Here is a 24,132-nt window from a genome sequence, read left to right as displayed (position 1 = left end):
TCCATCGTTATCACTCTCTCTAAGTACAAAAAGGGACGTTTGGATACATGGATTTTATTATCTAGGATTGGAAAATCTTGGATTTTATAATCTAGGACTTTAAAATCCTAAATACTACAAAGCTAAAACCTCGATTTTATACGCTTAAGCCTGAAAAGTTGACGTTCATCAGACGATTAGGATCATCCCTAATGGGACTGAGGGTCTCTCTCTCTCTCTCTCTCTCTCTCTCTCTCTCTCTCTCTCTCTCTCTCTCTCTCTCTCTCTCTCTCTCTCACACACACACACACACGCCCTATTTGGATTGCACGAATTTTTTGGAAAAGCTCGGAATTTATTAAATCACTAGCATGCTTGGGCCATGCTATACATTAGTATAAAATAGTGGGTCCTGCCTATTAGAACATATGCTCTGCATAGTGAACCCTGCTACATCAAAATATGAGGTGCAAAATGTGGTCCCTGCCTACGGTGGGTTTTTAAGTGTTAACGGAAATAATTTTGTTTGGTAGGTAAGCTTAGACTGAACCTCTTGATCTCCCATGTGTGTTTCTTTTTTTTTTCTCCTAGTGTTTGAACATCAAAGCTTTCATGTTTTAGATTTTTAATTTTAGAATCCCTAATTTCTATTGAATCCCTATTTTCTGCATCTATTTGTTTTATTTCATAATTTCTTTTCTTATCAAAAGTTTATGTTGTATCCTTTGGGACACCTTCTCCCATTTTATCATTCCAAAATCAAGTGGATGAACGTGTCTCATATAGGTGTAACTTGTAGTATGATTCCCTTTATTCTATCAACAATGAAAATTTGTTCTTTACTTCTGTAAAATGCTATAATTTTTTCTGTTCCAGTGATCTTGATTAGAATTTTAGGTGGGCGTTTCATTTTCATGGGTAATGTATGTATCCGATAGGAGAGTTAAGTGGGATTTTTTGTTCAATGCATCATTTTATAGATTACCTGACCTCATTTCAAGTGCGGTCAAATTTAATAATTGCACAAAATTAGATTTTATTTCTTTTTAAGTGGTTTTTAAAAGCTCGTTGGGAACTGTAATAACATTTGGGAGCTGTTTAAATACAAAAGACAAGATGATTTCGTGCAGTAATAAAAACATGGTAGTTCCAACATCGGTATTTTTTTCCAATATCAGTACTTTAATGTTTACTTTTCTTGCTTTTGTGTTTTTTCCTCTTCTCTGTATATCTTTTTTCTCAATGTATTCTGTTTTGTTGACCATTATGATTATGAATTTTGATTATATCCCTTCCAAGGGAGCTTTGATATGTGCTTTATTTGTTTGGATGGAATGATTTAACTACTCTATGATATTCACTGTCTAGGATAGATTGTTCTATTCTTTGGTGAATTTGTTCGATTACTGTTTTTATTTACTTAACAAATTTGAGATTAGACATAAATCTAAAATCCTATCTATTGTCTAGGCCAATAGCTAAGGCCAGGTTATGACCGAATGCCCAAGAGATGACATCGGATCACTCCCCGTTGGGCTTTAAAACTCCCCTTCAAATTTTCAAATAAGAAATGCATGTGACGCAATGAGACCAATTTTCAGTCCAAAGTGAAGAATTGTGCATGATATATAAGTCTAACCATGTCAGTCAAAATCTATACAATGAGCTTTTAAGCATATATAAACTTTAGATTTATATATGCTTTTGATACATATATTTTTTGGCATTGCAACTGCACCTATAGCTCCTCTTTTTTTGGCATCCCCCCTCTTCCCTGAGCCACTTTTAATGTAAAAATAGTAGTAATAATTTAATAAATACTACCTACCAAAAATAATAATAATAAAGGGCGATGATAACCCCCCCATTTGACCTCTCTCTCTCTCTCTCTCTCTCTCTCTCTCTCTCTCTCTCTCTCTCTTCACACACACACACACAACAGTTGGTGGGCCCAACAGAAACCCGTTGGTGGAATGGTGGGGCCCATCTTTGAACAACATAGGCCCCGCCCATACCACACCATAGGATAATCCAAACGTCAATTTGATGGGCCATAAACGTAAATAGGTTGCGTCCCAAAATATTATTTCCATAGGCTGATCCTAGCCCTCGGATCTAAATAGAAACTACATCTTATGCAACCTCTATAGATTGTAGGGTTGTGATCATCCTACGGAAATGATTTTTGGGGCACAACCTATTTACATTGTGGCCCATCAAATGGACGGCTCGGATCATCCTATGGTCTGGACAGTACACTTCATTTTCAAAAATATGGGTGGGGCCTAAATTGGTACGAACCACACCATAGGATGATCCAAACCATGGACGGCTTGGATCATCCTATGTTCTGGACAGTACGCTTCAATTTGAAAAATATCAGTGGGGCCTACAATTGGGCCTCACTGTTAGTGTACGACCAACTCCATAGGATTATTCAAACCATGGACAGCTTGGATCATCCTATGTTGTGGACGGGCCTTAATGTTACTGTACGACCACAGAATGATCCAAACCATTCATTTGATGGGCCAACCCTTTTGGGGGCAGAACCCATTTACGTTATGGCCCCATCAAATGGACGGCTCGGATCATCCTATGGTCTGGACGGTACACTTCGTTTTCAAAAATATGGATGGGGCCTAAATTGGGCCATAATGTTATTGTACGAACCACACCATAGGATGATCCAAACCATGGACGGCTTGGATCATCCTATGTTGTGGACGGTACGCTTCAATTTGAAAATATATCGGTGGGGCCTACTATTGGGCCTTAATGTTACTATACGACCAACTCCATAGGATTAACCAAACCATGGACGGCTTATGTTGTGGACGGGCCTTAATGTTACTTTACAACCAACTCCATAGAATGATCCACACCATTTATTTGATGGGCCACAATGTAAATAGGTTGTGCCCCAAAAAATCATTTCTACAGGACGATCATCACAACCCTACAATCAATAGAGGTTGCATAAGATGTAGTTTCAATTTAGATCGGATGGCTAGGATCAGCCTATGGAAATGATATTTTGGGACTCAACCTATTTACGTTTATGGCCCATCAAATGGACAGTTTGGATTATCCTACGTATGGGTGGGGCGTACGTTGTTCAAAGATGGGCCCACCATTCCACCAACGGTTTCTGTTGGGCCCACCAACTGTTCCTGTTGTGTGTGTGTGGAGAGAGAGAGAGATCGGTCAAATGGTGGGAAAGTGACAAATACGTTAAACGTTAGCCAGCCGTCAAGGTGGGAGAAGGCGGGGGGGGGGGGGGGGGGGGGGGGATATCAGCGCCCTTAATAAATACACTAGAAGGGTGTGTCCCAGAAAAGAAAGGGGGCCCATAAATATATCACTTCCCATAAAAAATTATTTAAAACCAGAAGAGCACTCTGCAGACTTTGTATTTTTAAACGAGAGTTGACGAACGAGACAACTCGGAAGACTCCAAATTTCCAAGGCGGCTTTTTCCATTCTTCCCTCACTAGACATAAAAAAAACAACAGAAAAAAAGAGGTAGACAAGGAAGGGGGGCATCTTTATCTTGTTTCATTTCTTTGTTCATTCATTCAAAACAAGCATGTCTATAGAAAAAAAAAAGAAGAATAAGAGGAAAAACAAGTAGTATAGATAGAGAGAGGTGTAGTCATGGGTTCAAACCCTATATATCACTGCATCCTTTCCCAAACCTTTCTTTTCTTTTTCTTTTCAATCATAGTCTTTGGATCAGTTGCCACTCTCTTTGCTTGGCTAACTTTCTCTCCTTATGTTCACCCTCCTCTCACTTCATTCGGTTGCCAAGAAGATAACGAGGGTTCTTGGTCTATTGGATTATTCTATGGCCAATCCCCATTTGATTTAAAACCCATTGAATCAGTAAGACCTCCCTTATTTTTTTCTCTTTGATGTGATTCTTTTTTAATTTTCTTTCACTTTCATTTTGGTTTGATCATGGGTCTTCTCTTTTTTTTTTCTGGGTCTTGTTCTTTCCCCCCTTATTTTTCTCTTTGATGTGATTCTTTTTTAATTTTCTTTCATTTTCATTTTGTTTGGATTATGGGTCTTCTTCTTCTTCTTTTTTCTTATGGGTCTTGTTCTTTCTTTATGTTTATGTGAATTTGAAACAGAAAAATGTGTGGAGGGATGAGAGCGCAGCGTGGCCGGTGGCGAACCCTGTTGTTAGTTGCGCTACTGGGTCGGATGCTGGTTTTCCTAGCAATTTTGTTGCTGACCCATTTCTCTTTGTTCAGGTATCTTTTTATCTTTCTTCTTGTTTCTCTCTTTTATTGTCCAAGCATTTTGTTTATTATAACCAATGTTTTAAACATTTCGGTTTCGGTATGAAATTTTGGCTGAAATCTTGTAAAATTCTGTTAGGGCCCGTTTCGATGCCGAGAAGATTTTGCTTTGGAATTCTCACATTTGCAGGCCTTTTTGCGTTGACATTTGGATCCGGATCAAATCCTTGAATTTCCAATTTAGCGACTGGCAGTGAAAAAAATCAGATTTCCAAATAAGCCGTGGAAATAAGAAATTGGAAATCCACAGATCCGGCAGTTTCCTTCACCCTCTTGGCTCCTCAACCTCTCCCCTGCAGCAGGAATTACCCCCTTCCCTCTCTGTCTCCCTATACATGAGCCAACAGATCTATTCATTTTGTACTGAAAACTCAATTCCAAATCCAAATACAAAATCTGAGGTATCCAAACGGGCCCTTATTTCTTTTGATTCTTATTCCACATTTTAGACAGTGTCATTTATTTGCTTTAAAAAAAAAACAAAAATTGATGCAGATTTGTTCGCACATTTCAAGATTCAGAACCTGTGGAATGGTATCTGATTTTGCAGATTCTTCATTTTTATTTTCTTTCTCTCCCTCTTTTGGTGAAATTATGTGTGTGTGCGCGCGCGTGCGGTAACATGGGAATCTTAATTTCATCTACAATTGATTGGAACCTTAATTGGTTAAGTGGGGATTACTATTTTCCATGAATTTCCCATTTGTCACTCAGTGATGAAATTTTGCTCATTTCTTTTTTTTTAAGGATTGACGAGTCACGCGATTAAGGTGACAGATGGGAAATTCACCTCAATTGGAGCCACCCCCACCTTTTTATGAATGTCTTCATTTTTAATTCTAGGCTAGATAGAATTAAAAATGAAGACATTCGTAAAAAGGTGGGGGTGGCTCCAATTGAGGAGAAGATGAGAGAGCACCGCTTAAGATGGTTTGGACATATCCAACGAGGGCCTTTGGATGCTCCGGTGAGAAGAGGCGACTCGTGCCAAATTGATGGAGTAAAAAGAGGTAGGGGCTGACCGAAAACAACTTGGGTAGAAATAGTGAGGAAAGACTTGATAGCTAGGAACATAACAGAAAACATGACCTTGGATAGGATAGAATGGAAGAAAATGATCCACGTAGAAAAACCCAACTAGAACCAGGATTAGAGCCGGGTAGATTCCTTTTACCTTCTTCATGATTTTTTTTTCTAAAGGATTCATTTAGCCGACCCCAACTAGTTTGGGATAGAGGCTTTGTTGAGTTGAGTTGAGTTGACGAGTCACACGATGTTTTGTTCCAATTTCTAAAGGATTCATTTAGCCGACCCCAACTAGTTCCAATTTCTACTTCCTCTTCCTCTGAATCCAACTTTTTCCTTGCCATAATGGTTCAGTTCCTACTATTATCAATGATACAGGTCAGATCCTACATGTAGAAATAAAAGAAGGTGGATCCTCCCTGTTCTCCATCGAATCAAATGTGATTTTCGCTGATACAGTTCATAAAAAACTGAATGAACTAGAATGAACCAAATTCTCCTGATATAGAGGCAATCAAGAAAGTTGTTTCTTCTCCCCAACCACCTCAATTCTATCATCAATGAGCTTAAATGAAAAGTACCCATCCTTTATGGAACCGGATGCATCACTTAGAAGTCATGTATTTGTTGGATTATTTACAAGAAACGTCATTAAACTAACTATTCTTCTCTTCGGTCCACCCATTAGACATAAGAAAATTCATTAGAAAATCTATTTTGACCTCACCTTTTTATGCTCTTCCATCATTGCACTTATATTTTTTACTTCATCTTTGAGGATTTATGCTCATCTCATACATGGAAGGGGACTTAAAGCCAGCCCCAAATACCCCATGATCCCCAGTTGTAGGTGCAAAATATGGTATTTACTACATTGAAAGAAAGAACATTTGGATAAAAGATCTCCCTATCTTAATGCAGACATCATTTCTTTCCTCCTTCCATCAGGAATTTACAATTGTTGCCGAGCTTTGGCAGTGAAAAATTGATCAATGGGACCCCTCATCCTTGGTGGTTGGGAAGCTCAACTACCAATGTGAGTCCTACTATCCACACATTCTTTACTTGGAGAATCAACTCTGAAAATAGATGGGCTACCATAAAGCCCTTTCCAATATCCACAAGAAATCCAGTTTTATCCTTTTCTAGGATTCAAAATCCTTGAGCATATTTACACGCTTCTGAAACTTATAGTCTACACCTGGTGCTTAATTTTATTCCATAATGTGTTCCCATCATGTGATGTTTGAGACAGTTATTACCTTGTGTGCATCTTTGATTACAAACCTTGCAAAAAAAGTATCCCTTTGGTTGATCCCAAGTATATTGTTCTCTTACAATATTAGTAGAAGCAGCTTCAAGACCACAGGTTTCTTAGTTTTCACTTCAAAAGCATCAACTGGGTACTTTTCATTTGATGTGTTATCATTGCATTTATGAACCCTCTGGCCATTCTCACCAATTGCATACCTTGGAAAGAGTAATTCGATTTTGCAACCTGGACTTTTAAAACCTCTTGTTTACGCAGAAACAAGAAAAATCTTATTTTTCTTCTTCTCATTACTCAAGGCTGCGTAATAAGAACCTAAGGGACATGCATTTTTTTTCATAGTTATCTTTCTGGGATATATCATGCCATCATGAATTTATTGTGCTAATTTTCGGGCAACATCTACTTCTATGATTTAGAGGATCTTTTATAGTTGTTGAACAGGCAGTGCCTATACTGTAACCTTGTGTAGTATATCCTCTTGGCCTTCTGTGGACTTTTTTACAATTTTTTTATGTTTTATTCTGGAAATATCCAGGGGGGTACAGATACTCTTTATCTGTTTTTCGAAACGAAGAACTCAGTCACATTGCAAGGAGACATAGGCGTTGCGAAAAGCACTGATATGGGTGCAACATGGCAGCACTTGGGCATTGCTTTAGATGAGGAGTGGCATCTTTCTTATCCATATGTTTTCAGCTATCTTGGACAAGTAAGATCAACTGCTAGCTCCTACTACTTTACTAGATAGAGGGCACATTTTCACAACTATTCTAATTTCTTACTGGTTTTTTGCTACAATAGATATACATGATGCCCGAGAGTAGTCAGAAAGGGGAGCTCTGTCTATATCGTGCACTGGAATTTCCTCTGCAATGGACACTGGAACGTGTTATCCTTAAGAAGCCCCTTGTTGACGCCTTTATCATAGAGTACAACGCTATATATTGGCTGTTTGGCTCAGATTTCAGTCGTTTTGGCGCCAAGAAGAACGGGGAACTGGAAATCTGGTACAGTAGCTCCCCTCTAGATCCTTGGAAACCGCACAAGCAGAACCCAATCTATAACACTGATAAGAGCTTCGGTGCTAGAAATGCCGGCAGGCCATTTATCTACAATGGTAACCTCTACAGAATGGGTCAAGACTGTGGCCAAACGTATGGGCGGCGGGTGCGTGCATTCAAGGTAGAGGTTCTTACGATGGATGAATACAAGGAAGTCGAAGTCCCTTTAGGTATGATAGAGCCCGAGAAAGGACGAAATGCTTGGAATGGTGCTCGTTACCATCACCTGGATGCGCAACAGCTAGACTCCGGAGAGTGGATTGGAGTGATGGACGGAGACAGAGTTCCTTCGGGTGACTCCGTTCACAGGATTATTTTAGGCTTTGCTTTATTTGCGGTTGTGGCTGTACTGGTTATATTGGTGGGATTATCGTTGGGAGCTGTGAAGTGCATTTTACCCCTAAACTGGTGCATCCATGGCCTAGCACGGGAGCGCCCTCGTTTATTGTCTTCTAAGCTGAGACGGTTCTGTTCCCGCCTGAACAGGACAAGTACCTCTATTAGAGGTTGGATGAAGCCCAACACGTGTGCCAGAAGAGCAGTTTTGGCATTAACTCTTGTGATAGGGGTGTTCTTAATATGCATGGGTGTTGGATATATTTATGGTGGAAATGGTGCAGAAGAGGCTTACTCGTTGAAGGGTCACTATTCTCAGTTTACATTGCTAACAATGACTTACGAAGCTCGGTTGTGGAATCTGAAAATGTATGTGAAGCATTACTCTAGATGTTCTTCTGTGAGGGAGATTGTGGTGGTGTGGAACAAGGGGAAACCTCCCCAACCAAGTGATCTAGATTCAACAGTGCCGGTTAGGATTAGAGTAGAGAAGAACAATTCACTTAATAACCGCTTTAAGGTTGATCCGTCCATAAAGACCCGAGCTGTTCTAGAGCTTGATGATGACATAATGATGTCTTGTGATGACGTGGAACGTGGATTTAGGGTCTGGAGGGAAAACCCAGATAGGATAGTTGGATTCTACCCGCGGCTTATTGATGGGAGCCCACTTAAGTACAGGGATGAGAAGTATGCTCGGGCCCACATGGGGTATAACATGATATTGACGGGAGCGGCATTCATTGATACCCGGTTTGCATTCGAGAAGTATTGGAGTGAGGAAGCCAAGGAGGGAAGGGAGGTGGTGGACAAATACTTTAATTGCGAGGACGTGCTTATGAATTTTCTGTATGCAAATGCAAGCTCATCAAGGACGGTAGAGTATGTGAAACCCGCATGGGCGATCGATACATCGAAATTCTCTGGGGCAGCCATTAGTCGGAACACATGGGTCCATTATCAGGTAAGAACTGATTGCCTCGTTAAGTTCTCAGAGCTGTATGGAAGTCCGGCTACCCGGAAATGGGAATTCAATGGTCGGAGTGACGGCTGGGATGTATAAAACAAGTTTCTAACAACTTTTCATGTAGCACCTTGGTTTCTTTCTTTCTCAGGCTTTCTGCATACCTCCTTTTTATACAGTTACTGTTGGTTTTTGTATTTTGATGTAGTGTATCTTGTATCATGATTTTGTCTATGTGTTTTTTTTTTTTTTTTGGGGGGGGGTGGGGGGGCGGGGATAGCTTTGATTTGTGACTCTTGTGTTCATAGAAACTTTTGTTTCATCTGTTCCCATTCTCTTTTACTGAGGCAGTCAATCAAATAAGATGCATTTTTTTGAGTATTTACTGGTTTTTTGAATTGAGTGCAAGATTGGTGAATTAATCCCTTTAAACCATAAAAGCAAGCACGTGCTGTAAGGTCACAGAGTCCAAAGGCCTATCATACCTTTGTAGTTACTGATTCCCATTAGAGGGATTCAAATTCCCTCTAATAGCTGTTCTTAGTGATATATCCTAATCATCAAGAATATTAATCTGTGAGTTAAGCTGGATTGTGCAGAAGCATCATCATCATCATCATCCTTCAACCAAGTGTGTAAATCATTGTAGAATCATCGAGATAAAAACCACGATATAATGGAGTGAAAATGGTCCCTGCACTAGAGAGGTTTAAATATGTGCCTCTTATCTGGTTGTAGTTTTACACCACTATAGGTCTAAAACTCTATGTAGAGATGGATGGCCGAGATCAAAGCTAAATCACTAGAAGATTACTTAAGGAGAAAAAAATCAGAGATTTATGAGCTATTTGGATGCATTTCTTTTGTTTCCGTTGAAACTTTCAAAACCATTGATGTTAAAAACATGGATTTTAAAATCTTTGGATTATTAAATGGCTACTGATATCCGTACAACATACTTCGATAATGGGGTGAACTTGTCTTGTTTTACATTATTTAACAGCCAGCCTCATAAAATATGGTCATTTGGGTGACATTCTGTATTTTTCAAGAATGCAGTTTTATGTTGTTTAGATGAAATCCTTTAGGGCCCGTTTGGATACTTCCCATTTTGTATTTGGATTTGGAATTGAGTTTTGAACACAAATTGAATAGATCCGGCAGCTCATGTAGAGTAGAGGGAGACAGAGAGGGAAGAAGGGGGTACTTCCTAGTGGAGGGGAGAGGTTGAGGAGCAAAGAGCGTGAGAAACTGTCAGCTCAGTGGATTTCCAATTTCTTATTTCCACAGCAAATTTAGAAATCTGATCCTTTTCACTGTCAGCTGCTGAATTGAAAATCCAAGAATTTGATCCGATCCAAATTACAATGGAAGAAGGGCTGCAAATGTGAGAAATCCAAATCCAAATCTTCTCGGCATCCAAACGGGCCCTTATTTCCTTGGAAGATGTATTTTTGTTATTTGACTTACTATTTCATGAACATTATCAGTTAACCAAATGATGTGGCAACCCGATGACTTTTTAGTTGTAAAGGTTCTAAATGACACTTTAAGGGCAACATGTTGTGGACTTGGATTCTTGATAGTTGGATTCCTTAGGATTATTGTTGATCTTCCTACAATATGTTGATTAACCATCGTCTTCTCTCTCTAAAACTATGATTGTGTGCCCACTCATTGTTCTCATCTTTGAGAGAAGATGTGGATGGAGATCACAACACTAGAATCCTTTTTCTGCAATGAGAGCACTTCAATTTATATTTGTCAATTGTAGAAGTCCTTGGACATATGTAACTAATATATTTCCCAAGCACTAGAACCTGTTGGAGCTCTAGATCTAGACTCAAGCTTGCAAGAAATTTGAAGATCTTGCATTGTTTTGGTTTGTTTCTTTTCTTCCTTTGATACTAGGGCTAATAATGTCAAATTCCTCTAATTTTTTTGAGAAACCCAGATTAATCCTTTTTGGACAAGTTACCTTACTGAATGTTTGCAATCTCCCTACCTAGTTGGTAGATCTGGCCTAAATCCTCCAGTTGAGAATAGGCTTGAGCTGCTGTATTTCATATGTCCTTGGTCTTTAGAGATAAAGAAAACTTTTGCTAATAATAGTCACCATGGAATGTGGGATCTAAACCATCATAGTTAAATTCCCACTTTTCCAATCATCATGGGTGCATCTTCTACAGGTTCTTTACACCTCGATTTGTCACCCAACTTCATCCAGCAACCAGTGAACATTGACTTAGCCCATTTTAACTAGTTTCTTCCATAAGTTTAATCGTAATAACTAATAATCAATAATCCTGAATGATCATTATGACATATTACCTGGTCTTTGTTCAGAACCACTGATGTATGTTAGATTGTAATACTTGGTTGAATTATTGGACTTCAAAATACTACTTCTGATCTTAGATTTTATGCACATGCCTCACTGAAACCACACCAATTTTTTAATTTTTTTTATGGGAAATGATATATTCGCCCTTTTTTTCTTTTACTTAGGACATCCCCCTCTAGACTCTAGTGTAAAAGAGTAAATCATAAATACGCTAGAGGGGGTCATCCCAAATAAAAAAGGGGCTCTGAATATATCACTTCCCTTTTTTATTCCTAAAAGAAAAATAGGTTTGTTTGTGGCAGAGTGCAGGTTGGATACAAAAACTGTTTTGAGAGTGTATGATAAAGAGATGGGAGATAGTGGATCTCCTTCACATAACCTCCTTTGTGATCGGAAAAACCCACTTGGATCTCCATTTATACATATAGAGACCCAACTGTTAGAAATCTGATTTATAAACGAGTTGAAATATCTGAATTTAGCAAGAACCTCCAAAAGAAAGTCTCATTTAATATGATTGTACCCTCTGACCATATCAAGCTTCAAGATGACATTGCCCCATAAGACTTTCTATCAGTGTTGTGAAACATCTCTTGCACTATGCTTATGTTTTAAATGAAACTCTGCCTTTTACAAAAGAACCTTGTTGCAGAGAAATAAGGTTAGTGATCACCTTAGAGATAATTCTACCTATGTCATAGAACAAAAATCTCCTAATTTTGAAATAATATCTTGGTTGGTGATAAAAACCTTCAAAAAGGAGCATGGTTGGAATATTTTTCAGGAGAATTTCATAAAAAAAAACTAAAAAAGAAAACCCATAAGATATTCTCTATCAAATCATGTATTCTGTTGATTGAAGACCATTGCTTATGTTTTATTCAATGGGCTACAATTATCCTATGGAAAATGATCAATTTGTCCCTACATGCAAACTGACATGAGTCTGGCACATGAATTTCTAGCTTGGCTTCTCTTGCATGATTCTCATTTGTTAGAATAGGGTAAATTTAGCTGATATTTGATGACACCAGCAACATTCAGCTGGGATCGTTCTCAACCAGTGATCAATGGTTTAGAATTGACAATGAAAATTTACCAATTTACCCAGGAGTTTAACCAACCTATTCTGTCTTTTACCAATTTATAGGGAAATGATATCAGCACAACCATGTTTTATATTTTCACTAACCCATCTTGTCTTTTAGTATTCAAAGAGCGGTCAAAGGTTATTACAGTTCCCAAAAAGCTCTCACAAGCCAGTTAAATAGGAAAAGACAATCTTGGTTTGTGCAATTATTAAACATGTTTGTGCTGATATCATTTCCCATCTTATATTCTAAAAGGACTAATTGCATGATTCTGTAAGCAACTTTGATTACAGAATCATTTTCAACCATTGATCAAAAAATTTGATCAAAGAGCTCTAATTCATTCATGCAAAAATACTCTTTTTTCCTCAGTGTGAGCCAATGAGAGGTTGATACTTTGGATTTTTTCCAAGAGTGCCTCTCAAATACATCTTATCATCTATAAATAAGCAACTCGGCTCATTTTCAAAGACTTGTGGTCCTTAGAAAATAGGTATCACTTTGCTGCTCTCTGAATCCTTTGATCCTTAGGAAAGCTTTGCCTTTTGATCTCCACACCTGATCCCTGTTTGGATTGCAAGAAAAAAATGTCTAGTGGAAAGAATTTTGAGTCCAGTAATCGGTTTGGGGATCACAATCGGTTGCCGCAATCCAAAACAAACGGGGCCTTAGGGGAATATAAATATAAATTGGTCCATACTAATCAAACATGAACTGGGTGGTTCAGTTTACAGTTTTTCATGTGTAAACAAACAATTAAAAGGCAGGAATTCCGGAAAACTTTTCCCTCTCCAAACTTTTCCAGCGTCTTAGTTTAAACCCCCAGTCTGTTTTGGATTTTGAGAATCGATTGTGAGTCCAAAAGTGATCATTTGACTCGAAACAAAACATAAATTTGAGTCCAGTATTCAGTTTTTGACTCACAATCGGTTCTGAAAATCCCAAACAAATCAGCTTCCCCGATCCTATAAAATTGATATTGACACCCTTCTGCCCTGCATCTGCAACTTTGAAATTCAGTTCCAAAGAAGCTTCAAGTAAGCCAAGACTGCCTTTGCCATAAAATTATTACCTTGAAAGTAGTATATATTATGGGAAATGATATGCACACTCCCTTTGTGCCCATAATGGTACTTAGTACTTACTTTCTTCGGTTAACATTTTCTCTAGTCCATTGTTATCATCATCCAATATAAAGTGTAAAATAGAGAAGTGCCATTATCAGAACCTCATGCGGTCGAATTAAACACCTGTTGCATTCAAATCTGTCCAATCTTTGACACACCCACATAAATATGAAAAATCTACAATGCAAACATACCTTCTTAATCTCTAAAACATCCTCTTGAGAAGATTAATGCTACTTTACATCTTGACCACATAAACCTCATGCTCCCTAAAAAGTTGAATATACAAAACCAAAAAGAATAACATTATAGAACAATAAAGTTTTTGGTGATTTTTACCAACCAGTACACTGCATAGCTTCCTGCCTGAATTTTGAACCATCAGATTCGTAAATATATCTTGGTTTCTATCTCTGCTTAATTAGGACAGAAGGCCCTTTCAAATACCGGGAGCGGTTAAAGAAGATCATCGTAAGCAATGATTTCTCGACCTTTAAACGGTAACTCTGATCTAGTCGAAGTGGTTGTTGTCATACCTGTAACAAGATTCTTTTTACCTTTACCATGTCTGCTGAGCGGTATTTCAGCTCGCAGCAACTTGGATGGCGGTTGATGATCCTTGTGAGAGGAACCTCGCACGCCCGCACTCCATTGGGGGAGAGGGTCACTCGGCCAAGACACTTGTACCTGCATGTCCCCAGAACAAATGAATTTGAATAAAGGAATAACCACGGATCATCAACTATTCAAGAAGATAAGAATAACCACAAAAAAAAGGGCTGACCCACCCATAGGAATCATGGATGAAAAGAGGGCATTAAATCGAGTTGCAATGAATAAGGGATTTCTTCCACTTATAAAAAAATACTTACGGTAAAGATCAGCAGCAGTGTGAGAGCATACGAGTAGATATTTGTTGGTGAAGATCAGCAGCAGTGTGAGAGCATACGACTAGATATTTGTTACAGATAACGAGTATTACACCCAATGCCAAGTAAAATGATTCATAGGTTTTGTTTAAGTAGAGTTTAACTTGCTTGTCAAAGCCTCTATCATCCTTTCAAATGCTGTTATGCTGATGACACAACACCGTCATGAGATGCAAAGTTCTATAATGACATCGAAGAAGGTGCATTGAGCAGCTACCCACACGGATGTAGTACAATCTCACATTGAGATTGAGGATATGGTGGATCAACATCTGTGCAAGTTAGAGCATCCAGAGGATGTTAACTTATGCAAGCGGAGTCTAACTAGGGGTTATTCGTGACGCAGAAATGGACCAGCAACATGAGTCAAAGAAGAGAAGAGTTTGCATCTGTTCGTGAGAATTTCTGGCGCAAATGGGACTCAATTCAATGTAGGATAACTTGAGGCTGATAGTTTCAAGTCATTGGGTTATAATAGATATTTTTTTAAGTTTTACTTAAGTTGCTTTAGTGAATTAGGACAAAAGAGGTATTGCTCCACTCCCACGATACCTTTTTTTTTTTGGTAGGTAAGCTAGGATAGAACCTCCGACCTCCAGGTTGGAGAACAAAGCCTTAACCATTGAGCTAGAGGCTCGATTCCACTCCCATGACACTATTCATGTTAGTTATTATTTTTTGAAATAATTTACCTTTCGTTTGATTCCAAACTTGAGGCATATTGTTGACAATTGTCATTAAGAGCTACCCATCGACTCTTGGATTTTATTTCTGTTATAAGTTGCATCATAACTGGGTACCAGAGAGTCAATCGTACATTTTTTGGATGTTGATGATATATATTGTGAAAAGGGGAAACCCCAAAGACCAAGATAGTCAGTACAAGAGTGCCTACCAAAGAAAAAACAGATACATAACAAGAACATGGCCCAAGCAAAGTCAAGGAGGTAGAAAATCAAACAAAGTAACAAACAACTCCAAATGATCTCACTCCACCCCAAAGTGAGCTACCCGATCAGCTTCATTATTAGCTGACCTGACACACTGACAGCTAGTCTCGTGACCGTTCACTCGATCCTGGATTTCTTCAACGGCATTCACAAGTTCCCATCTGTGAGACTATCAATATGATAATAGGACTTATTAGCTTTGTCCATAAAATCATAGATTTTTGAAACGATACAAGCCCCAAAAGCAACACTAACAGCAAATGGATATTGGTGGAGTTCAGACAATTTCATGTTATCAAGAGTTCAAGACAGTGATAGGTAGTGATGGAAGTAAGCATTCTAAACAAAGGCAAATAGAAATTGCAACAAAAAAAGTGAGGGAAGTCCAATTCTCCAATGAGTCCAATTTTCCAGCTAAAAATAAAATCTTCCAGTTTAATAAAAAGAATTAGTAAGCCATTTCAAAAAAAAAGAAAAAAGAATTAGTATAGTTTTACAATTATAAAATATTAATTAGATTAATAGGTTATTATATGGAATTTTGTAATAACAAAATAAGAATTACTAACTAAATATAGTAAGGTTTAAAACAGGGATATTTTGGTCTTTCCACAAAATAAAGGTTGGTCATTGTCCTAGTCAAAATCAGCTAGGATTTATGTCATTTTCCCAACGACAGGTGGCCTTTTGACATAAATTTGCAAACTTATGCAAACAATAAGTGGTATATTGGAAATTTGAAACCAAAAGGTAGTTTTAAAGAATATGCAAACTATAGGTGGCCTTTTGTAAAAACTCCATTTAATTATACCCACCATACATTAATATCATATTAACACCTATCTAAAAAATCAACATAATATAAATTCCATCTATATGATCCATATAAAGAGGTTTTTGTTATTGTTAAGCTTTCGCAATTGATTGGATATGGTTTTTCAATTGAGTAGGCCCTTAGGGCATCTAACCTTCCAAGGAAAATGTTAGAAAAAAAAAAAGAATTGACCAGAACAACCACAATGTACAAAAGGACTGAAACAACCCAAAATACTTCAAATTGACTGAAACATAGGCCAGTACATCCTGGTACGATTTCGATTCAGGTTTTCTTAGGAAATTCCATTCTGGAACATAACAAAGCTGACAACAACGCTTGGGCTTAAAGAGGCAGATGAGTAAGAGAGAGAGAGAGAGAGAATGAAAAGAAAAAAAAAAAAATTTGAACATTATGTTAGACCTTCATCACCTTGATTAAGAGGCTTACACCTTTCACCTCAACGGATGGGACGTATGCCTCACAAGCATTTAAGATTCAGCCATTTGACAAGAAAGGCACTTTCATACAGCTTGCCTTAAGGCGCGTATGCCTCACACCTTTTAAAATTTAAACAGTTGAGGGTGGTCTACTTTAGTCAAATGAACATATATTGAGTTTTTCTATGGTAGCGAATGAGCAAGGTGCTGGGATGTGTGCATATGCTATTTCCCCATGCAACAACATCAAGCATTTTATTGTGAACTTTTCCAACAACTTTATAAAGTAATTATTTTCAACCATTATATTATTTGGTAAGGATGCTTTTGAAATTATGACTCCATAAGTGGTCACGCACAGCCATAGGGTGAACAGATGTTTGAGAACATAGTCGCTCACTGGGACTGATGTTCACTGTAGTGTGGTCATGCCAATCTAAGCAACAACTGGAGATGGAATGTTTTCATTGACCAAACGGAGATGTGGAGTGGTTCTTTCATGTAGAGAAAGTGTGTATGTAACCCAAAAAGTTTCAAGGTTCGAATACCACTAAGTGTGAAGGGGGAGTTTAGGGAAACCCATTGAGAACAAGAAAATAAAAGAGCTTCCAAATCACACCCATTAGATAAGGAAACTCCAATACCAACTTGTCTTCCAAAATCCTGCCCCTTGTCCCTCCACTCGCACCTTTATTAACGTCGGTAGCTTTTCATTATGAAGACCAGCAAATATTCTGTGTGTCTGGTGTCCTTTTTTTTTACAGGATCAACATTGTATTATGATATTCACCCTCTTGGGAATGTGCACAAACCCTTCATCAAGAACCATTTCCTTCTTCATGGTTCATTGATTTATATGACAGCAGTCAGTTGCATGATCAATATCCAGACTTGAGTTGTAATAACAACCTACGGAATTGGACTGAGTTGCAAGAAACTTTACCCAAGCTGTGTTCCCCTTTCATACTCTCTCACCCTCCCTCCCACTTCTCAACGCCCTCTGTGAAATTTTTTTAGCATCAACGATTCTCGATCCCACTCTGGAATCAGTTTCCACTTCGTGCAACTAAGAAAAGAAGCCCAAAGTTGTTATTCTTCCAACCAGGGATAACAATCCACCTTCCCAGCAAGGTTTTAAATTTCAGTTTTGGTTTTGATTTCGGTCACCATGGAAATGGAAACATTTCGGTTTCGGTTGGAAATTTCGGTGGAAATCCTCTAAAATAAGGGAAACATATGAAAACATATGCAGATGATAGAATTTAAAGATGACTTCCATAGATGCTAGAACAAGCACAAATACACACTTAGAAACCATCATATAAGCAAGATAACCATCTATAATAGTTTAAAAAACATCAAACAGCTAATGACATGCATTGTCTCACATGTTGACAATAGGGTGATGATATTTTCACCAACCCTGCAGTACTTGCACACCCCCATTATAACGTGATTTGACATAAAGTTTCCCACTTTTCACGTCAAATCAGGTTATAAGGGGGGCGTGCACGTAATGCGGGGGGGGTGAAAATATCATCTCCCTTAATTTAGTACTTACCAAATTTCAGATGTAATTCATATAAATATTTATAAATAATGCATGCACCACATTTTGCATGCAATTTGTATAAGGAAAATGATTTTAGCACTCCAATCTGTTGATATGTGGCGAAAGCTTCTTGTCTTTTAGTGATTAAAGGGCTGTCAAAAGGTTATTTACAGTTCCCAAAAAGCTCTGACAACGTCAATTAAAAACAAAAAGACAAGAAGCTTTCACGACATATCAAAAAAGTGGAGTGCTAAAATCATTTCCCTTTGTATAAATATAATTATATAATGCTTACTAATACAGTATACGAATACTACACTTACGATTTTGGTTTATGCATTTCAGTCATTTCGATTTCGGTTTCGGTGTGGATGGAAACGGAACATTTCGGTCATTTCGTGTCGGTTTCATTAGAAATTTAAAAGGATGCTTCCCGGAAGCCCTCATTACTAATGGAATCGAAATGATCTCTGGATTGATCAGAAGATCCTTTCAATTGGCTAGAATCCGTTACTTGAACGAAAATAGATCTTGTGGAATCATATTGAATATTTGACGATACATTCTGTACCTTGCTAAAAAACCGATCCTTGTTTACCAACCACACATTGTCTAACCAAATCAAATTCTCTCTCGATACCTTCCTTAAAAAATCCGATTCGTGCTGATTCTTCCCCCAATAAATTAGCTACCTACCTAATTTATTGTAGAAATTTCCGGGATCAATGATTGGACCATGCAAAATAGAAATACCTTTTCTTGGGTAAAGGAACAAATGACTCGATTCATTTCCGTATCGATCATGCTAGGGTCGTTCATCATGGGAATAGCAAGCCAAGGTCTATTTCATCTTTGAATAGACTTGCTTTCCTTTGTTCACGTCGACCTTTGTTCTTGGATAATTTATTACCATAACAAAATTGGGGAACACCAGACAAGATAATTAGACGATAAACTAATCCATACAGGAAAACCAATCTGAGGAACAACTTATCCATGTCTATCCTTGTGGTGAACAAAATCACTAGGTTTTAATCTAATTCATCCTGCCCATACTAAAATGTAGGCCTAGATACACCCTAGCCTTGCAAGACAACTCTTGCACCACATAACATAATAATCAATGTCTATCCTAAAAAGCATAAATTTGTGCAGACTCATTCTCCTGCTATACCGAGTTCATGGGTATTGTTTTAGAATAAGATCATCTTCAAAGTTCTCAGCTACCTACCAATTGCTAAGAACATTCAAGGGCATGAAGTTGAAATGGATGAAAAAGATAGGCATCCTCAAGCAATGCATTCCATGCCCAACTTGGAGAGGAAATGAGCAATCTTTCTGAAAGCATCGCCTTTCCACTCCTTCCACAATTGCCACATGATAAAAAGGAAAATGCAAGCCTTCCACTAGAATGGGTAACCCACCCCTCCCCCAAATTGCAGAGGGGATAGTAATAACACATAAAGAGTAGCACAAGCTTTTAGAAAGTAGAACATCTGCAGTATGATAAGCAAGAAATACACTCCAATCATCTCCAGCAAATATATCATTTCCAATAACTGTTTGACAACCTTGCAGATGGAAGCGGAATGAACCAAAGTGGGGACATCACTTTATCCGCAATCTGATCTGAACAATCCTTAACTATGGCTTCCCTTGATTCCTAATGCTGAAATAGTGAGCAATCACTTGACTGGTAGTGAATTGCGTCTAATAAAGTCATGCAGGTTGTTGAGAATTTCCATGAATGTTCCTTCACAAATGGAAGAAAAAAAAAATCTTTTCCCCTAACGGCCATCTCCCAAGACAAAAAAATATTACCCCATAAAATGGTTCCTCTAAAATAACTGCTTCAAGGATGTCACTATCTAAAGGCATTTAGGCTGTGTGCGAATGTACACCCAAATTGCAATTTTGGTTCATATCTAAACACACCCTTAATTACGAAAGCCATAGTTTTAAAACTCCCCCGCGTCATCGTGGACTCCCCCGCATCATCGTGGACTCCTGTTTCCTTGGCCGTGTTCCACCTTTTGCCGCCATGTTCTGCATTTTACCCTACAAAATCAATAAAAACTCCTTTCACTCTCCCGAATTATGACCGCGTCAACCACGTTCTTGGCCGCGTCCGCGTTGAGTCGACAAGGATTTTTCTTAGCCGAGTTTTGACCCGCATCCACATTTTTAAACATTGGCGAGAGTTATTAGTGATTCATCAATTTAGCCAAGTTCACACCACCTCTTAAATTCTAGCATTCCCAAGAGAAAAAAATTCCTGAGTTGTTTCCCACATGGTTCTGAAAGGCTGGTAACATTAACATACAATATCCGCAGATTTGAATGGCAAAGTTGATCTCTTTTACTCTAGCGTCTATAAGGAGATTTCTTAATCCCATTCATGTGTGAGAGAGAATCAAATAATCAACTTTTGAACATTGAAGCACATTTCAAGACCAACCCATGGCATGACCCCAGTTCAATTTGATGCAAAAGACAAAGAAAACACATGAGCCCAGAGAGAGAGAGGGAGAGAGCAGTTCTATCAAAACAGAAAATAGAGAATAAGAATAGAGTAGGAGAAATATGGAGAAAACAGTGACTTAATTCAAGAAAACTCGGCCTCCAATGTGTTAACAGCACTAAATGTGATTATAGCTCGCTGAATAGCCATATGGCATCTACATGATATAGAAATTAGGGAGAGCAAAATAGGAAATAGAAATCAGCATAATAAGAAAAAGAAAAGCGATTTGCTTAGCAATTTCGCGAAAAGCCATTTTGCAGCTGACTTTTGCATGAGAGAACATCCACATAAAAGTGAGCCTGGACAAAATCTGCATAAAGTCAGTGTTACATGCCTAATGGCCGTAACACAAATAAACAAAACAAAAGAGAAAAAAAAAAGAGGGGGAGAGAGGTTGATTCAACCCAACCAGACCTCCTAACGGCTCAATTCAAGAGGAGCCCATGACTCTCCTAAACAAAGTCACCTTTGCTATAAATTCTCTCTTCTTCTCCCTTTTCATTGAAATATAGTCACTTAAATACAAATACAAAGAGTGCCACGTCATTAACCCATTTAGCCACTAACACCCACAACTATCTGATAACTACTTTGTAACTACAAATTACACACCATAATAGGTACATATCAGTCAGCTGCGAAATGGCTTTACGCGAAATTGCCTAGCAAATCTATACTATCTATATAAAGTTGGATGTGGTACGCTGAGAGTGTGTCACGTGGCACCCCCTCTGCAAACCGCATTCAACCCTTTCTTTTTTTAACGCACATCTATTCACAATGCAACCATTTCTTTTTTTAACGCATCTATGCATTGTCCTTTCTTTTTTTAGCGCATCTATTTACAATGCAACCCTTTCTTTTTTTAACGCATCTATTCTTTTTTTAACACATCTATTCATTGCAACTATTCAATCGGTTACTAATAACCGTTTTATTCTCAATCAGCCCTTTTTAAATGATAAAAACTAAAGTCATCTATTAGGAATGGCCACAATTGTTGATACCACATGATCCACTAGAAGAATCATGTTAAAGTTGAAAGGGTGCTTCAGAGTCTGAGGGTGTGCCACGTGGCACCCCTATGCCCTCTCTCACCTTTTAAAAGTGCGGATTTATGTCCCTTCCTCTTCTTTCTCTGTTTACATTATTGTTTTCAGCGTTTAGATTGGTTGCAGATCTCAGAAAACAGCCTGTCAATGGATTCTCGGCCGGATTGGCTGACCACAAGAATATACCGAGATTGGTTGACCACAAGAATATATTCGAACGAATATGGGCCGTCAGATACTATATAGCGAGCATTTCTTTTTTGCTTTTCTGTTCTAGGGTTTGATGTTGTTTTTTTTGTTGTTGTTGTGTTGTTTTAGTTGTTTCTTTTAATATGACACTTTGTACAAAGATGCTATCACAAAAGGGTAAGGTGCTGATTAGAACCTTCGATGAGTCTAATGAAATTGCAGGGATTTCATTCTAACAGAGAGAGAGAGAGAGGGAATATACCGTGATTGATCTGAGAGATATTCCAGAAGAGGGTCCTAGGGAAGAAGAGATTGCGGCCTCGGCGGAATCCCTAGACCGGTAAGTGACATAGCCAAACCCTAGGGCTCTGTCTATGTTGATCCTGGAAATGGGTCCAAACATCTCAAAACGAGATTTGAGCTCCATAACGGTACATGAAGGGACGAGTCCGCTCACTATTACAAGCCAACTTTGCTTGGTGGGAGCCCTAGTCTCCTCCTCATTAACCCCACTCTCTGGTTTTCTGGGCATAGGGCGAGGCCTCTTTGGGGTTGATGAAGAAGAGGAGATGTAGGGTTTGTCCCTCTTCCTTCCGCTCATTTAGGACCAAAGCAGAATATCCAAATCTGTTGATCAATGGCGGCCGGTTGCAAGTGTAAATATGAGTTTTTACACTTTGCTGAGAATTTATATGGTGGAAGGAAGGTCGTTCGTGCACGTGGAACCCAAAAAAAAACAGTGGGCCCAACAGATGAGCCTAGACGGTCCTACTAGAGTTGAATAAATTAGTAGATTTATAATATATTAGATCTTGTAAGACTAATTACTGGATGGTCAATTAGGCATTAGGGCAGATTAGGCAACTGGGATTGATTTGGATACTAGTCCGTATTAGGTTAATCTTCATTTGATTGTTTATGTACTTGTTTAAGAAGGTGTGTCCTTCTGCACAGAGGATGATTGATCCTTCCCTCGAAGTGGATTAACTGGTTGATCTTCTCTCTAAGTCAGTCAAATCTGTTGCGAACCAATTCGGGCTCGTAATAGAGTGTTAGGATCATCATATGAAGAAGATTTTCTCGGCATACCCTGTCTACACCAAGGCCCAACAAATGATTATGTAATGGACGTCAGCTCAATCCACGATATCTTATTTGATTACAAATATTGACGAGTGGCTTTAAAGGACTCACGGGATTTGGGAGAGAGAGTCGTTAGAGACTTTAATTATTGTCAGACTTTTATTCCGTTTAGTTTGTTATGGAAATCATTTATTTCACTAGTTGTGGTCGTCGAGTGATGTTTGCTCGTGGATTCTTTAGAGATTTTAATAATTTTCTGGATTATTATCGTGCACGCAGACATCCCTAGTGATATATGCGGTCCATGTGACCGCTACATTGTACCTAAGAAATCAGAACTCCTGTCTAGAAAGAAAAAATAAAGGAAAAAGAAATAAAGAAGTAGACTCTTGGCATTCCCACTAGAGGAACACTCATTGGGCACCTAGTTGAATTAAGCCCGCCTCCTCTAATAAACATACCCTCAGGTGTGCGTATCCTACCTCTATCCACGGTGATCTCCTTGCCTCTCATCCATTTCAGCTCTCCTTTTTTCTGGTGTCTCGAACTGACTTGAGTGTCAAAGGGCTCCCCCGTAGTTCCACTCCGGGTGATCCTTAACCTTTTGTATGTGGTTGAAAGTCGAGCCAACCCACCCAACCACAAACTGACATAAGGCAGGTTACTTGCATCCGAACCTTTCGCACCAAGGCGCTGATTTGAGCTGCAACAGAACAAGTTAGCAGCATAAGAACAAGTTTAAAAGTCCTAGCCCAACACATTTCAACAACACTGGAGCTTTTGGCGTATTGGTCAAGTATGCAACACATTGGACATCTTTCCACCATACTAACTCTCATCTGAGGTCATACTGGCAATCATTCCCCTTTTTTTTGTCATCTCAGCTCTGTTCACTTGCATTCTTACGAAAGCAAATCCCTAGAAAAGAGCCATTTTTTTCCTTAACAAGACCTTGACAAGACATAATTTTGGCGTTCACTTGCTTTCCAGGGAAAATAGACTTACACATGTGGAATTTCTGCAATAAATCAAAAAATGACATGAAAAAGCCCATTTGCACCCCTTTTAGCAATTTCATTTCCGACAAAAAA

General features: G+C 38.5%; 2 protein-coding genes across 3 annotated transcripts; one reads left to right on the top strand and one right to left on the bottom strand.

The window, feature by feature from the left end:
- Window positions 1–3,510: 3,510 nt before the first annotated feature.
- Window positions 3,511–9,143, top strand: LOC143854238 (glucosamine inositolphosphorylceramide transferase 1-like). Of its 2 annotated transcripts, XM_077364091.1 has the most exons (4): window positions 3,511–3,864; window positions 4,116–4,238; window positions 7,121–7,294; window positions 7,387–9,143. In XM_077364091.1, exons 1-4 carry the CDS (start codon window positions 3,637–3,639, stop codon window positions 9,043–9,045), a joined length of 2,184 nt encoding a protein of 727 aa, XP_077220206.1. In that variant the 5' UTR covers window positions 3,511–3,636; the 3' UTR covers window positions 9,046–9,143. The 2 variants fall into 2 exon arrangements, with proteins under 2 accessions (XP_077220206.1, XP_077220207.1); XM_077364092.1 differs by lacking the exons at window positions 3,511–3,864; window positions 4,116–4,238 and adding an exon at window positions 4,458–4,687.
- Window positions 9,144–13,613: 4,470 nt separating this feature from the next.
- Window positions 13,614–22,640, bottom strand: LOC143854905 (homeobox leucine zipper protein). Its single transcript, XM_077365035.1, has 2 exons — window positions 22,221–22,640; window positions 13,614–14,195 (listed from the first exon to the last, which is right to left on the bottom strand). Exons 1-2 carry the CDS (start codon window positions 22,557–22,559, stop codon window positions 13,965–13,967), a joined length of 570 nt encoding a protein of 189 aa, XP_077221150.1. The 5' UTR covers window positions 22,560–22,640; the 3' UTR covers window positions 13,614–13,964.
- Between the last annotated feature and the right edge of the window lie 1,492 nt (window positions 22,641–24,132).

This window comes from Tasmannia lanceolata, unplaced genomic scaffold (genome assembly GCF_043159265.1).
Source record: "Tasmannia lanceolata isolate RefF3 unplaced genomic scaffold, GAP_Taslan_0.1 ptg000020l, whole genome shotgun sequence".
Lineage (NCBI taxonomy): Eukaryota > Viridiplantae > Streptophyta > Magnoliopsida > Canellales > Winteraceae > Tasmannia > Tasmannia lanceolata.
This window is presented reverse-complemented; position numbering and strand designations above follow the sequence as displayed.

Coding starts and splice junctions, on each gene's coding strand:
- LOC143854238 (XM_077364091.1), top strand. CDS start 3,637: ATGGGTTCAAACCCTATATATCACTGCATCCTTTCCCAAACCTTTCTT. Junction 3,865..4,115: donor ATTTAAAACCCATTGAATCA/GTAAGACCTCCC, acceptor AATTTGAAACAG/AAAAATGTGTGGAGGGATGA. Junction 4,239..7,120: donor ACCCATTTCTCTTTGTTCAG/GTATCTTTTTAT, acceptor GGAAATATCCAG/GGGGGTACAGATACTCTTTA.
- LOC143854905 (XM_077365035.1), bottom strand. CDS start 22,559: ATGAGCGGAAGGAAGAGGGACAAACCCTACATCTCCTCTTCTTCATCA. Junction 14,196..22,220: donor TATCTCTCAGATCAATCACG/GTATATTCCCTC, acceptor GGGGACATGCAG/GTACAAGTGTCTTGGCCGAG.